This window comes from Cydia strobilella, chromosome 2 (assembly GCF_947568885.1).
Source record: "Cydia strobilella chromosome 2, ilCydStro3.1, whole genome shotgun sequence".
NCBI lineage: Eukaryota > Metazoa > Arthropoda > Insecta > Lepidoptera > Tortricidae > Cydia > Cydia strobilella.
The window spans coordinates 6,270,771-6,285,491 of NC_086042.1; the positions used below are offsets into that span (position 1 = coordinate 6,270,771).

General features: G+C 36.8%; 1 protein-coding gene across 1 annotated transcript in view; it reads right to left on the bottom strand.

Moving 5' to 3' along the window:
- LOC134749389 (transmembrane protease serine 9-like) overlaps positions 1-14,721 on the bottom strand; it is a 41,192-nt gene that overhangs the window by 24,601 nt on the left and 1,870 nt on the right. The window contains exons 2-3 of the mRNA XM_063684312.1: positions 2,308-2,434; positions 1,130-1,165 (exon numbers count right to left, since the gene is read on the bottom strand). Of these exons, the coding sequence (XP_063540382.1) occupies positions 1,130-1,165; positions 2,308-2,434 (163 nt within the window). The remainder of the gene's footprint in view (positions 1-1,129; positions 1,166-2,307; positions 2,435-14,721) is intronic.

Sequence of the window (14,721 nt, forward strand, 5' to 3'; positions counted from 1 at the left end):
TGTAGGTGTGTGTTATGTACAATTATTGTACATAACAAGTACTTACGAGTTATAATTATGTACATACGGAAATTACGGAAAAATATTAACCGACCGGCACATTCAAAACCCTCATTCACACAATAAGTATACTTACAGTGTGGAAAAAAAATTATGAGCCCTGGAGGCAGTGCCGGCCCGAGTCCTTGATCAGGGTAGAGCGAAATCGGGTTTTGGTGCCCTTCGTTGAAGCTTTTTACCCAAAAGCAAAACGAACCGTATTTTGGGCCCGCGTCACATTCGCGTCTTTTAAAACTTTTTTTTCTCATTTGCCATTTTGTCGCCCCCCTTGCCATCCGGCGCCTAGAGCGGCCGCTCCACTCGCTCTACCCTAGATCCGGCCCTGCCTGGAGGGAAAGTGCTTTGTAACCTTAAGTTAGCTCGTTTTACTTAAAGGAAACATTCTTTTTTTTTTAAAGAAACAAAACTGCATTCAAAGAATTTTAATTTATTTTTCAATTTTGCTTTTTTTTTAATTTCTTAAGTACTACAAAATATTCGATTTTATGGATATTTTGTATGTTGGTCAAGTAAATCTTGTCAGTAGAAAAGGCGGCAAAGTTAAAAAATGTAGGTGCGAAGGGATATCGTCCAGATCGTCCTATAGAAAATTTGAATTTCGCGCCTTTTTCTACTTGTAGTGTATTTCTAGCAACATTTCATAGTTCTAGGTCAACTAGAAGTACCCTATAAATTTTGATGCCCTTGAGATGGTCGAATTTTTGTATAAAATACTAATCATACTGCCATTAGACGGTTTACGAATTAGATTACAAGATTGTACACAATATATATATTGTATACAATTAAAAATACAAATACATATAGGTATTAAATCATTTTACGGTTTAGACTCACTTGTTTTAGTCACTCGCGCGACATGTTTCGGAACATGTTTTTGTTTAAATTCGATTACATATAGGTATACATTTACAAATTAAACATAGGTAGTGCATGTTGTGCAATGTGCATAATCAGATTAATAATAGGTAGGTAAGTACTAGGATAATACGGATACTACTACCACTGCTAGGTACTACAAATTAGATTATAAGTGCATATCGATAACGAGTGCTATGACACAACTTACCTATCTTCCTAGGAAGAGGATTTGCTCTGCCGCACTCTAAAAAGTGAATTTGAATGCACAATTAGAACTGCATATAAGCACTAAAACTTGTGAATAGATTTGGACCATGCAAAATTCAGTGTAGCATAAAAAATTGTGACTTGTAGATCTTTCGAGTGTATAATAACTATGTATAGATGATTGAGCAAGATTAAAGACAACTAGCAACTAGCTACTTGCTGTAGTGTCTAGTGTCTTATAAGTAATTACAAATTTGTAAGAAAATGACATGCCTAACTGAACTATAAGATAACGTGTGATAATTTTACAGTGAAGTAAGAAAAAGAAGTAAACATATTTTAACAAATAAACAAATAGTCTTAATAATAGGGTTCCTATGGTAACCCTTTGGGTACCCCTATTGGGTTCCCTTGAAACAACTCCATTAATCTGGCTAATATGTAAACAATAAAAGTTCAGACTGTTGGTACGTTGGTACTTCAAATAATTTGTTAACAATTTTAGAAATATTGAAAATAAATACAAATAGACTTTTCACATCACCAATTCGAATAAGGGCTTTTTCTTCCCTGCTAGGAGGGATCTAAGTGGCACTTTTCTTCCCTGCTAGGAGGGATCAAAGTAACACTTTTCTGTTCTAGGACACTATTTATACATTTTTTTGCGTATTATTTTTTTAGCTTAAATAATATTTTTTTAAACATAATAAGATTAAAAAAAAATATATATATATTTTTAAACATTATAATTACCTCATAGGTGATGTGAAAAGCAATATGTGTCACATGGTAGCAAAATTATTTCCATCTTGGGCGTAACACACTTGAATCCCTCACTACGCTCAGGATTCTAGTTTAGAATCCCTCGTTACTCTCGGGATACTATTATAGAATCCTTCGCTTCGTTTAGGATTCAATGTACGCCCTCGCCGTAAATATGTTATTTTGCTCCCTTGTGACCTCCCTTCAGTAAGTACCTATGATCTAAAAAATTCTCAGCAAGATACACATACAAACATTTCAACAAAAATAAAGATAAAATCTCAGGTTGAGCCACTAATTACTGAACTACAAAGTCACTACTCTATAAAAGTGGATTGATCCTATAAGAATGTTGGCAATAGGTACAACTACATCAAAAGTGCCGCAATGGGAAGGTTGGTGAACGTGAATACTTGCCACATGAGCAGTTCTTGACCTGGGAGTCATCGTCTTCCTCCTCCACGCTCTGCTCATCCAGGAGTGGAACCTCCAATCCGAAGATGGCATCGAAGAGAAACCGCTGGCTTCTGTTACCTGATGACACCTGGAAATTTAAAAGAATACATTGATACCTCATACCTACATCCTACTACTCGTATTTATTCGATAATAGGGGTATTACTGCAATGTTCTGCCGCCAGAGTGCAGCACTAGCAGCTATCCTAAACCTTAGAGAAACTTATACATACTGTGCCTTAAACTTATTTTTGACAAGTTTTCACAGATAATAAAATATGACATCGATGCATCAAGGCGGTTTGTTTACAGCTGAGGTTTACAGAGGGCCTACCGGGAAACGTGAAAATCGAAATATCATTGTCTGCCTCTTTATCGATCAAAAATGCAAGAGTGATAGAGGTTAGATAACGAAATTTTGATTTTCTTGTTTCGTGGTGGACCCTCCGATTGTGTTAGTGGCTCCCCCTACGCAGTTTCGCGTAATATTCCCTATTATATGGCATTTTTGGTTGATTCAGTTTTTGGAAATTTTTCAAAATGGCGTAGCTATGGGGTTCGCAACGTCTACAGCTCATAGAGCCACTTACAACTAAGAGTTACACGTTCATAGTTTTGTCAGTCAGTAAACAATACGCCTACGATTACCGTTTACTTACATAACTATCTAAAATTTACACGACCCGTCACGCGACATCAGAAAGGCTATAAAACCAAACACAGATAAACTTGCCGAGATTGACCGTCCCAACGGAAATGCACTTACATAATGTTTATTTAAAGTTCACAGCGGCTTCGCTTTCGCAGCGCGCACGTGCATTACCACACTTGCGCAATGGCAAAATAATTGGCCAGTAATGTCAATGTTACTTTCACAATCTCAAAAAAACCATGTTCCGGTGATCTGATATGCCATTACTTTTTCGTTTTGCCTAGTTTTTGTTACACTTTCATTCTCATCTCATCTGACAGTCGGTGAATTGTGGGATGACTCAATAGGGGAAGTACCACCACAGTACAGTACAGTGGAGCTGATGACGGTAAAATGGTTTTTATTTCTCATGCTCTGAAAGTGGCTCTCTGTTTATTTATGAAGCGGGCTGAAAGTGATAGTACGTTTCCTACGGTAGGGCGTTTACTTTCCTTTTGTAACCATGAGCAATGAAAATTTAATTCAGTTATAAATGGATTTAGTGTATGATTTGCATTGTGAAAAGCACCCATTACGACTTGAGCTAATGGCCTAAATATTGCACCGTTCGTCCCTTATTAACAATCTATTTTTGAGCCCTGAGCATAATACTGATTGCAACCTTCTTGCAATGAACATTCATTAATTAAATCTGCTAAATAATGTGGTATGTACTTTGTAGATATTTATTTAATTAAATTTTCCCATTGTGCATAATCATCATTGAAATGATAGCCGTATGATAAATCGATTTATAGAATAGAATAGAATATAATAAAATTTATTCAGGAAGCTTAAACAACAAATAATTTACAAAAACATGTCACAAAAACGTCACTGAAAAAGTTTCCACTCAGCTTGGTGTCAAGGTACCTTTTGAATACCTTGACGGTGGTCTTCCATGGAAACCCTTCCAAAAATGCTACATAGCTATACAAAGGATTTCCGTGATATCTTTATTAATAATAAGCAATGAACGTAATAGATGTTGAATGTAGGTACTTAGTATTTTTTTACATTACGTACTTTAAAATTCCTACTTTTCCGAAATGTTTCCAATTTTTTAACGTTTAACGTAACGTAAAATTTTTTGCTTGTTACCTACCAAGTACCTACCTACAAAATTGTTTCGTATTTAATATAAGTACATATTATTTATTATTAATCCTATAATGTAACTAATGTGGTGGTGACAGATTTCATTGCTATTATTTATTGAAGTAGGTACTATATTTGATTAATTACATGGATGAATATGATGATTACGAGTTTAACTTGATTAATTAATGTTAACATTGACTCCATCGCTCACTTTTGTCTTACTATTTGCTATAGAAAATTCAAAGCCTGATAATAAGTGCTATACCATATTTATAATAATAATAATAATAAGCCCGCAGGGCAGCTTGTGGCGAGCTGTTGGGGAGTGACGACCCCACGGACCCGAGTGCTCCAGAGAGTCGGTCAGGGTCTCCGTCTCCGGCGTGTCTTCGTCGGTCGGAGTGGATCCCAAGGGGACCCGCAGGACTCTCAGCTCTGGCTTGCCTTCATTGGCCGTCCAGAGGGGAGTCGTAAGAGCTATATGCTCCAGGGGTGGAAGTGAAAGATGCATAAGACGCGAGTTGGCACAGTGGCTGCTAACAGCCACTGGGTAGAAAGCGGCGCACACCTCTCGAAACCCCTGAGCCGCTCACACCGGTGTTGCTCCTGGTCGTCTTCACGACGGCAGTTTCAGGGGCCCATCTAGTCAGCGGCAAGTCACCACCTGCCTCGATAACGTGTTTTAACATTGTTATGGCAGGTGTCCGGAGTTCTTTACAATAGCCCAGTCTCATTGTCCACCCAAACTTCAATCCATAGACCGGTATACTGTTCACTTTTTCTGCAATAGTCCCAATGCCTGCTGCGACCGGTTCATGGGTGTCTATTGTTGCGCCTGTGAACGGGTTCCAGCAGGCGTTCTACATGACATTAAAGCTCTCCAAGGGGCCTCTACGTGTTGGATCTATATCCCCACGCAAGCCTATCAAAAGACCGGGATTTATAGGCCCGTGATATCGAAAGAGATACAAATAATAATAATAATAATAATAATATTCTTTATTGTGCACAATGAAACATGATTAAATACAGCAAATTAACATAAAAAACTGAGCAGCAACAGGCGGTCTTATCGCTTAAAAGCGATCTCTTCCAGACAACCTTCAGGTAGTAGAAATTAGCGCAAGGAAGAAATATGTATAAGGGTAGCAAAAATAAATGGAGAACGAGTACAGGAAAAAAAATATATCAGCACAACTAAATATATAACAATATCAATACATGCATAAATGTAATATATACAATAAATATATATATATATATATATATATATATATATTCATACATACATACATAAACATATCACACAATACAGATAGACAGACAGAATCTAATAATTAACGAGTTTGAGGAAGGGACAGATAGTGGATTTTGAGCTGAGCCTTAAAAATGGGGAGTGATTTAGCTCGTCTTAGCTCCGACGGCAGAGCATTCCACAACCGAATCGCTTGGAAGGTAAAAGAATCGTTATAGAATTTAGAAGAAGAAGAAACTTGGGTAAGCAGATAATTCTGGGAGCATCTTAAAGAAGAGAGGTATTTGAAGCGCTCCTTCAGGTAAAGCGGGGTAGAGGGGTTGAAGAGAATACCGTATAGTTGAGCTAGAATGTGGGAATTACGTCGCAAACGTATAGGAAGCCACTTGAGCTGTGAACGATAGTAGGAGACGTGATCATATTTTCGCAAGCCATAAATGAACCGGATGCATAGGTTTTGAAGACGTTCGAGTTTATTTAGTTGCTCTTCAGAAAGATCGGGGTAGCTGATATCCGCATAATCTAAAATGGGAAGAAGCAGAGCATGAGCAAGCGCAATTTTAGTAGCGAGCGGTAAAAAGTTACGAAGCCGCCGTAGGGATCCTGTTGCAGCAAACATTTTTCTACTAACCTCATTGATGTGGGGAATCCAAGATAGAGTACGGTCCATAATTATGCCTAGATTTTTAACTTGAAAAGAATAAGGAATCTGTGTGCCGTTAAATAAAATCGTAGGTAAATTGGAAAAATCAATTCGGGAGATTAATTTCGAACTACCTATAATGATTGCTTGCGTTTTAGATGGATTGACAATGAGACCATAGCGATGACTCCAATCTAAAATGTTTTCTAAATCATTATTGGTAGTATTAATAACGGATGGTAGATCGTCAAGCACACCCTGGGAATAAATTTGTAAATCGTCAGCATACAAGTGATAAGAAGAAACAATGTTGCTAGTTATAGAATTAATAAAGACCGAAAAGAGAAGTGGGGATAGAACGCCACCCTGCGGAACGCCGGCAAGAGTGTTGCACCAAGAGGAATGAGAACCTTCCACCTTAATTCGCTGCCGACGGCCAACAAGGTAACTTCTAAACCATTGAAGAACCGGAGATGATAGATTAAGGGAACCTAATACTGAAATAAGAATGTCAAAATCGACAGTATTAAACGCGTTGCTGAAATCCAACAACGTTAATACCGTCACCATCCTTTTATCCATTCCCGCTCGGATGTCATCAGTGATTTTAATAAGCGATGTGACCGTGCTATGACCGGACCGGAAACCGGATTGGAAAGGGTTCATGAGGCTATATCTATTTAGATAAGAAGTTAGTTGTTGATGGACTAAGCGTTCAAGAACCTTGGAAAGAAAAGGGAGAATGGAAATGGGGCGGTAGTCAGAAAAGGAAGAAGGTTTAGACTTTTTAGGTAAAGGAATTATATGTGCTTCTTTCCAAAGCGTTGGGAAAATACTAGAAGAAATGGAACTATTAAGGATGTGGGTAATGATAGGAACGAGGAGGTCAAGGAGCGGGAGGATCATATTACGGCTCACGTTGTCTACGCCAACAGCATTGGAGGATACCGATAGTATGTTCTTTTTAACATCACATTCGGAAAATGTTGAAAAAGAAAATTGAGACGAGGCAGAAGTTGTGAGATTAGAGAGATGGTTGAGAGTCTGAGTCTTGACTGGTCCTCTGAAAGTAGCAGTTGCGGAGAAATGCTGGTTGAGTAAATCAAGATCTACATCATTATTCACAGGGGATTGCTGAGATTTACCAACTCCTAATGTCTTAAGGAATTTCCAGGTCTTAGTAGAATCGCCATTTTCAATGGAACAGTGGATGTGGCGTCTCAGTGGATTTATAGTGTTATATTTAATAATACTTCCTTTCCTTATAAGAGCCGCATTCCTATGTTTACAATAATAATATCAGCAGCAACATACATTCGCTTTCCCCGATATGTGTTCTGAGTTCTGACGTAACGTCAATGACGAAACGACACGGTCGTCTTTCCATTACGTAACCCGTTATGGCACAAATAATGAGGCTAAGGTTGAAACTCTATCATGAATAAACTGGTACGCGTGATACTAAACAACTTGTAAACAAGATAAAAGGAACAGCGATTTATGTATCGCTGACAGCGATACATAATAAAAATCTTAACCTAAATTAAACTAATCCTAAACTGTATATTCACAATAATAGGTATATTAGTCTTATGGCTTTTGCGGAGTACTAGTACGTTACATATAGTTGGTCAAGCAAATCTGGACAGTAAATAGGAACCAAAAAAACTATACTCATCCTTTTTTTTGGGTGCTAATACTAGTGTAAGACAAAGATAGTTTGATTCTCTCTGTCTATGTTTGAAATGTGACAGTCCCTTGACAAACTATAAATAGTATATACCTACATTGTGAAATGCGCGGGGGCATGTGCATGTATTGTACAAGGACAGGATAATAACGTTATTGTGACAAGAGTTTAATAGACTAATATACGACCATTGGACAAACCCTGAAATTCCACGTAGGGCTACTTCTCAGGAATGCTCTAACGCTGATATTTTTTTAATAAGAACAAAAGATTAACAAAATATTTTTTCGAACAAAAGCTATTTTAAATAATCGACAACAAAAAGAAACAACTGTATTAATCACTGGCAGTGCTTTTGACAATTTGTTCGAAAATATGCGGAAATGATGACATTTGTCAATAGTCAAAATCTTATTAGTGTCATTAATAAAAAAGATAATCAAAAGGTCGAAGAAGGTTTCATACTATTTATGACCTCAGGAGCCACTAACACATACAGGCTGCTCCAAAGTAAAAAAAAGTAATTTGTTAATTTCTTCGTAACCGCTACACCGCACCGGTTGTTATGATACTTTGTATACTAGTTTTAAATACCCTAAAGCATATCTACATTTCGGCTTTGTCCAATGGCTATAGACAGCCTGTATATTGGCAACTGACTTTATAATTATGTTATTAATAATTTACACTGTATTAAAAAGAACATCAATTTTACAATAGCCGACAAAAACTCTTAAACAATAATCTCATTAAATATATGTAAGAAATCCGCAACGCAGTTATGTTATGTTATTGTAATTTTTAAATGTTGATTGATTACCTATATTTTATCTACCTAATTGTGTGCCTTACGACTAAAAAAATAGATTAAAATAGAAACCCTAAGCGAAGCAACCCATTGGCAGGCATTTGAAAAAAGAGGAAAAGGTATTGCAAACAGCAGATAGGTATTAAATTATTAAAAATATAATTTTTTTCAAACATACAATGAAATATCGTCCTTATGTGCGTCAAAACAGGCTTCTAAGTATCACGTTTCGGGCGGAGCAACTCAAGAGAACTGTCCACCATGCTTATACATTTTGGAAATCTGCATGTTTGTAAAGAGGCATATGTATTTATTTACTACAGCTGAAAGCGCCTCTACTAGAAATCAACGGGATCCTGGAAGGCTGGTTCATGACTGTGTTCCCAGGACAGCATTATACACTAATCACTGCTTTGTTATGTGCATGAAACTTTTTAACAAACTACCTAAAACTATAAGAGAACTACCTGTACATAGATTTAGAAATAAATTGATGAAGCTATTGACTGATAAAAGCTATTACAATGTAAAAGATTTCCTTTCTCAAGATATACAGCCAGATTTGTAGTAGTTTCTAGTTTTAAGATTTTTGCATGCTAGTACAACCTGTATAGTACAAATAGCAGAATAAGCAACCAATTGTCACTTACCACCTAAGACACTATTGTACCTACTTATTCTTTGCAAATAAATACTTACTTACTTACTTACTTACTTAAAGGAATTTCATACGAAATTGAAGGCCTAGGCCGGGAAGTAATTTTTTTTTTTAATTTTAATGTAAACATGGCGTCTGTGTTCATGAACAGGCTAAACAGCTGAATTTTTATTTTTATTTTTTTTCTAGTGGCTGAATGGTTATCGGACCAAAAATATCCGCGTTAACGCCTATTAAACACGAACTGATACTAATCTGTATAGCCCGCTTCATACTATGAATGGAGCCTAAGTCACCAGAGACCATAGACAATATTTAAAATCCTCTGCATTTATACTTTGTCAAAGGACTGTCTCATTTCAAACATAGACAGAGAGAATCATACTATATCAATCTTACACTAGTACTAGCACCCAAAAGAAAAGGATGAGTATACCAGGTAATTATTATTTTTTTGTTCTTATTTACTGACAATTTGGTTTGACCAACTATATCAGGTTGTGTATAATAACCCTAATAAGGTCTATTCGAACACTACACACGTGAAATACGCACGACTTCCGTAAAAAAAAACATTATGTAGGGATTGGAGGAAAAATTAAAAACTTTTGTCGAGTAGCTGGATTTTATATTTGTGATTGATATTTATAAATAAAATTTCAATGTGAGTTCCGATGATAATAGCGACGAAGAAATTAATTGTACTCCGTCGCAATTGAGGGCGGAGGCAGAATTAGCAATTAATAACTTGTTGCTTTTTTTGAGTGGTGTATTTCTTTATTTCATTGCATATATTATGTTTGAGAAAAGCACTATACATGCCTGGCCGTGAAAAGGGCTTGCCGGCTTCGTATCACTATGCGGCCTCCCTACAGTCGGCCGTCTATACCTACTCAGCCGGCAAGCCCTTCTTTCCCGGCGCCTGCAGTAATGTACTATTATAATAACTTACAGTGAATATTAATTTATTATATGTATAACCTCCATAGTTCTCATTACTTACCTAACGAAATATAATAAAAAACCATACTCCGTTGAGCAACATATCATCAATAACGGCCTTGTATAAGTGTATCAAATAGCCTTTTGTAAGAAGTCGAGGCATACAAATAATAAAACCTTTTCTACATACGTTTACATGAAAAACTCCCATGAGACTCAAATATATTATAGGTAGATAGTATTTTAAACAATCGTATCTTAGTTGATAAAAAGATAGTACAAAAGACATCAACGCACTTCTTAAGGATGACTCACGTTAGACCGGGCCGTGACCGGACCGGAGCTTCCGGCGCTTACTTTTCTATGACATGACAGGTGATCACGTGATGCTTCCATAGAAAACGAAGCGCCGGAAGCTCCGACCCGGTCACGACCCGGTCTAACGTGAGTCATCCTTTATTCATTACATGGTAGCGCGTTGATGTCTTCTGTTAAAGCGTTTCGTAAGAAGTCATTATAGTTGAGACGGGAGCCCATAGTACGCGATTACAGTTTGGTATACGAAGTCTTAAGAGGAAAGGGGACGGCCACTTCTCCATACAAACGTAGTCCCCATTTTCCTCTCTGGATATTGACATTATGGAAAATATTTTTACATAATTTGATGTATATTAACCATAGCTATGCCTCTGTTAGATTTTTCTCTATTTTTTGATTATTGTAAAAATTAAGTACGAAAAACAGATTTCATACAAACTTTTAAATGTTCCTAACTCTTATAATAATTAAAAATTCGAAAAAATCAAACGTAGGGGTTGTAATATCTGTGGTTGATATTTAACAAATTGTGTCAAAATATTTTCAATAATGTTAATATCCAGAGGAAAATGAGGACTACGTTTGTATGAAAAGGCGATACCGCGCTGGTCCTCCACTTTCGTCTTAATTCAACCATATTAAAGTTGACGAGTTTCTAAAATTAATAAACGGAAAACGGGAATGCTTAATTTCTTACTTTCGTTAGGTACCTGAGAGTATCTGACTAATAATAAAGGGGCCCACTGGCTATCAGTCCGCCGGACGATATCGGCCTGGCAGTTGTTCGGAACTGTCAAAGTTTTGTTCTAACTGACAGGGCGATATCGTCCGGCGGACTGATAGTCAGTGGGCCCCTTAACCGTCACCTCACCCAAAGAAGATATATGTACTATTTTCAACCAAAAAGGTACTGATTGTCGCTTGTCAGTAAGACGCTATTTCCATATAGCTTCGATTAGAAATCAACCTTATCAACACGCGACAATGTGGTACATTTTGGTTAAAAACGTCACATATTAGGATAGAGCGGTACTGTCATAGTAAATTTTGTAGTATCGCCACACGATTAAAACTAAAAATAAAAGTATCAAAAAATGTATTTATATATAGTTAAATGATTTTTTTATATGCCTTAATTATTTTTATATTATTTTGACCCATGTTCTTTCACTGATATGCGTTAAAATTGTTAAATAACAAACGAAACCGTCAACGCCATCTATTCGAGAGTAGGTCAAAGGTAGTGGCGGCATCTGATCGAAAATCAACTTTCCTTGATTTTCGAGGCACGTTTTTTTCTTAGACTGTATCCATTTATTACGGAGTTATATCTATCTTTGCCTCACCTAACGAAAGTGGCTAGAATTAAGATAATTGAATCCAAAATTAAGTGACACCAATATCGTTAGTATCATTCGCTTCTTTACACGTTTTTCGATCTTATGTCCTGAATATTACTTATTATTGTCGTTTTTTTCATAATTTGAAAAAAAAAGGTCAATGTCTGATTCCAAGGCTGCCTGAAAGGTCAGCAAAAAATTAATTCTAGACAGTTCGAAGATCATCTGAATTGAAAACCCGTGACCCCATTAGTGATTTCGAAACCGACCCGAGTGAAATATCTAATGCAATATAGATCGCTGGTCAGTCTGAAGTTCAATGTCTTCATGTCAGGGTCGATTGATTGTTTCGTTAACAATGCATCGAAACAATACAATTTCCTCAGATACTATGCATACAATGAACTTTAGGTATTATGCAGATGGGTTATTTACTTCAATATCATTAGGTAGGTAGTATGTATTTGTGTTTAATATTTATGTCGAAGAGGTTTTAAGGTAAAAAAAAACAATTGTGTTTAGTGTAAAGGGACCCACTGACTATCAGTCCGCCGGACGATATCGGCCTGTCAGTTGTTCGGAACTGTCAAATTTTTGTTCTAACTGACAGGCCGATATTGTCCGGCGGACTGATAGTCAGCGGGCCCCTTAAAATAACAAATCTTTAGGTTCTTTACTAAGATAAATAATAAGAAAATTATTTTTTACATTATTTTTATTTAGACGGAATTATGTTCAATTCGAGGCTTAAGAACTGGCTAAATTAATTCTTCGTAGGTTAACAGATAGTATCTATGTATAAATACTTAAGTTTAAGCTGTTTTAGGACAGGTAGGTTACCTACCTTAATAAAATTATACGCCCGAGCAGGCCTCTGCATAGACTCTGCAGCTAACTGACTGACAGTTATACAATAAAGATGAGATGTTAAGACGCTATTCAAAATTTATCCTTTAAATGAAGTATAATTTTCTCATACCTAGTACCTGTTAAATCACTGCTAGCGCGAGCAACGCGTTTCGAACGTAGCCGATAACACGTTTTTTCCCTTTTGTAGCGAAAAGCGACCTACGAACAGAGAACTCGCCTAGAAAAGCAATTTCCGTCGCCCATGGACACATTCAATGCCAGAAGGGCTTCAAGTGCGTTGCCGACCTTTAAGATGGGAGAACGCTCGAAATCATTTGGGTATATCCGTGTTTTCTATTAATTAAAATATATCTTTTTTATTAAAAAGTATTTCAAGCAACGCTCAATTACACTAATATCACATTAGCCGTGTAAGTTTTTTTTTTCATTGAATGCGTACCTAAATTAAAGGTCTAGCGATAGTACTTACTTTCCAAAGTATGATTGGGCTGCCTTTCACGAGGTAATGGTTGCTCTCGTTTTTGCGATCAAAATAATGCAAGAAAGTGTCTGGCGCCGGTTGCGTAACACAATTTGGAGTCCACTTTTTGTATAGAGACTTAGAGACAATATTTTTCCTCTACAACGTTAGTATAGGTATTCTTGCCCGAAGACATGAAATAGGTTTAGTGACATGTGATGATTGAAAATGAGAAACGAATGTGTTGTAGTTTTATTACCATATATTCTTAATAACAATTTATACAAGTTTTATTATTTATTTATTTATTCATCTCGAACAGTTTATAGGATTACGATAACCCTCTTTAGATTCTCATTACTAAAATTATATTCATCAATAGGAACTGATTATCGACTGACTGACGTGATTATTAACTTAGTTGCCGGCCTGTTATGATTAGCTAATTCGCATACGTTACTAAGTAATTCCAGCACAAGTGCGGAAACACGCTAATTACGCACACCCAAACTTGCATAACTGATCGTTTAGTGACCCATCACTGCGGAAAAATAGTTCCTATTCGAATACTTTGTATTGAACTATTAGGTACCTACACTAATGACCTAGTATATGGGTAATAAACAAAAGAACGTCTACGTGTCGTGTATTTACCAATTCATTAGGTGAATGTATCGTAAAAAGTTTATTTCAAATGTATTAATTAGTCAATCAGGAAAAATAAAAATAGCTTGTTGAGTAGGTACGTAACTCATATTTACACGATTGAAGTATTTAGGTAAAACTAGCGATAGATATCTATATTAAATACGTACGGATGTGTATATTAAATGTGTCTGGTCGACATGTCTGTCAATGTATGGCGGGAGAAGCACTGCTCGGACACAGATCTATGTCAGATAGCAGTGCCTGATTCGGTGATTCCCGTCATAATATTGACCACAGATCTAGAATATAGGTACACTAGGTACTAAGCGTAAGCGTCATTCTAGATCTGTGTGTTTTACTGAACTCGAAATCGATTATGATAACCTAACTTGCATTGTATTGCACAGGGTACATATTAGAGGGCGCAGGTCGAACCTAAACTCAATGATAATATGCAAGGCTAGTCGGTCACTACAGAGTTCGAGAACTATTACCACGTGTTGTTATATAACGGCTGCACGTAACAGCGAAAGTGGTGCACATCCGCTTCATCTATCAGACCTAATTATTACCGTTATTACGTCGATTCTGTTCAATCGATTAGGCATAACACTAATCGATAGCACCTTCTAAACTTCCATCATCGATGTTATCATTTATCTTTGTTTACTAAACTCTTACTATTTTCTTTGATATCTTTAAGCATCGTAGATCGACGCTAAGTTTGCACTGACTTGACAGTGACAATAATAAAATAATAATATGCCTTTTCATCTGTGTCAGATGTTTTAAGCAGCATTCCGGTAACGACACTTGTGTTCGTGGCTGTGTAGCCCTATGCGGGAGAGGATCCCTCGTCCACACACGCGGCAGGAGTATGCTCCATTGCTCCCCCAGGTGGGCGGGGTTGGAGGCCCGCTCGTGGCGCCCCAAACGTTTCTCTTTCAAATA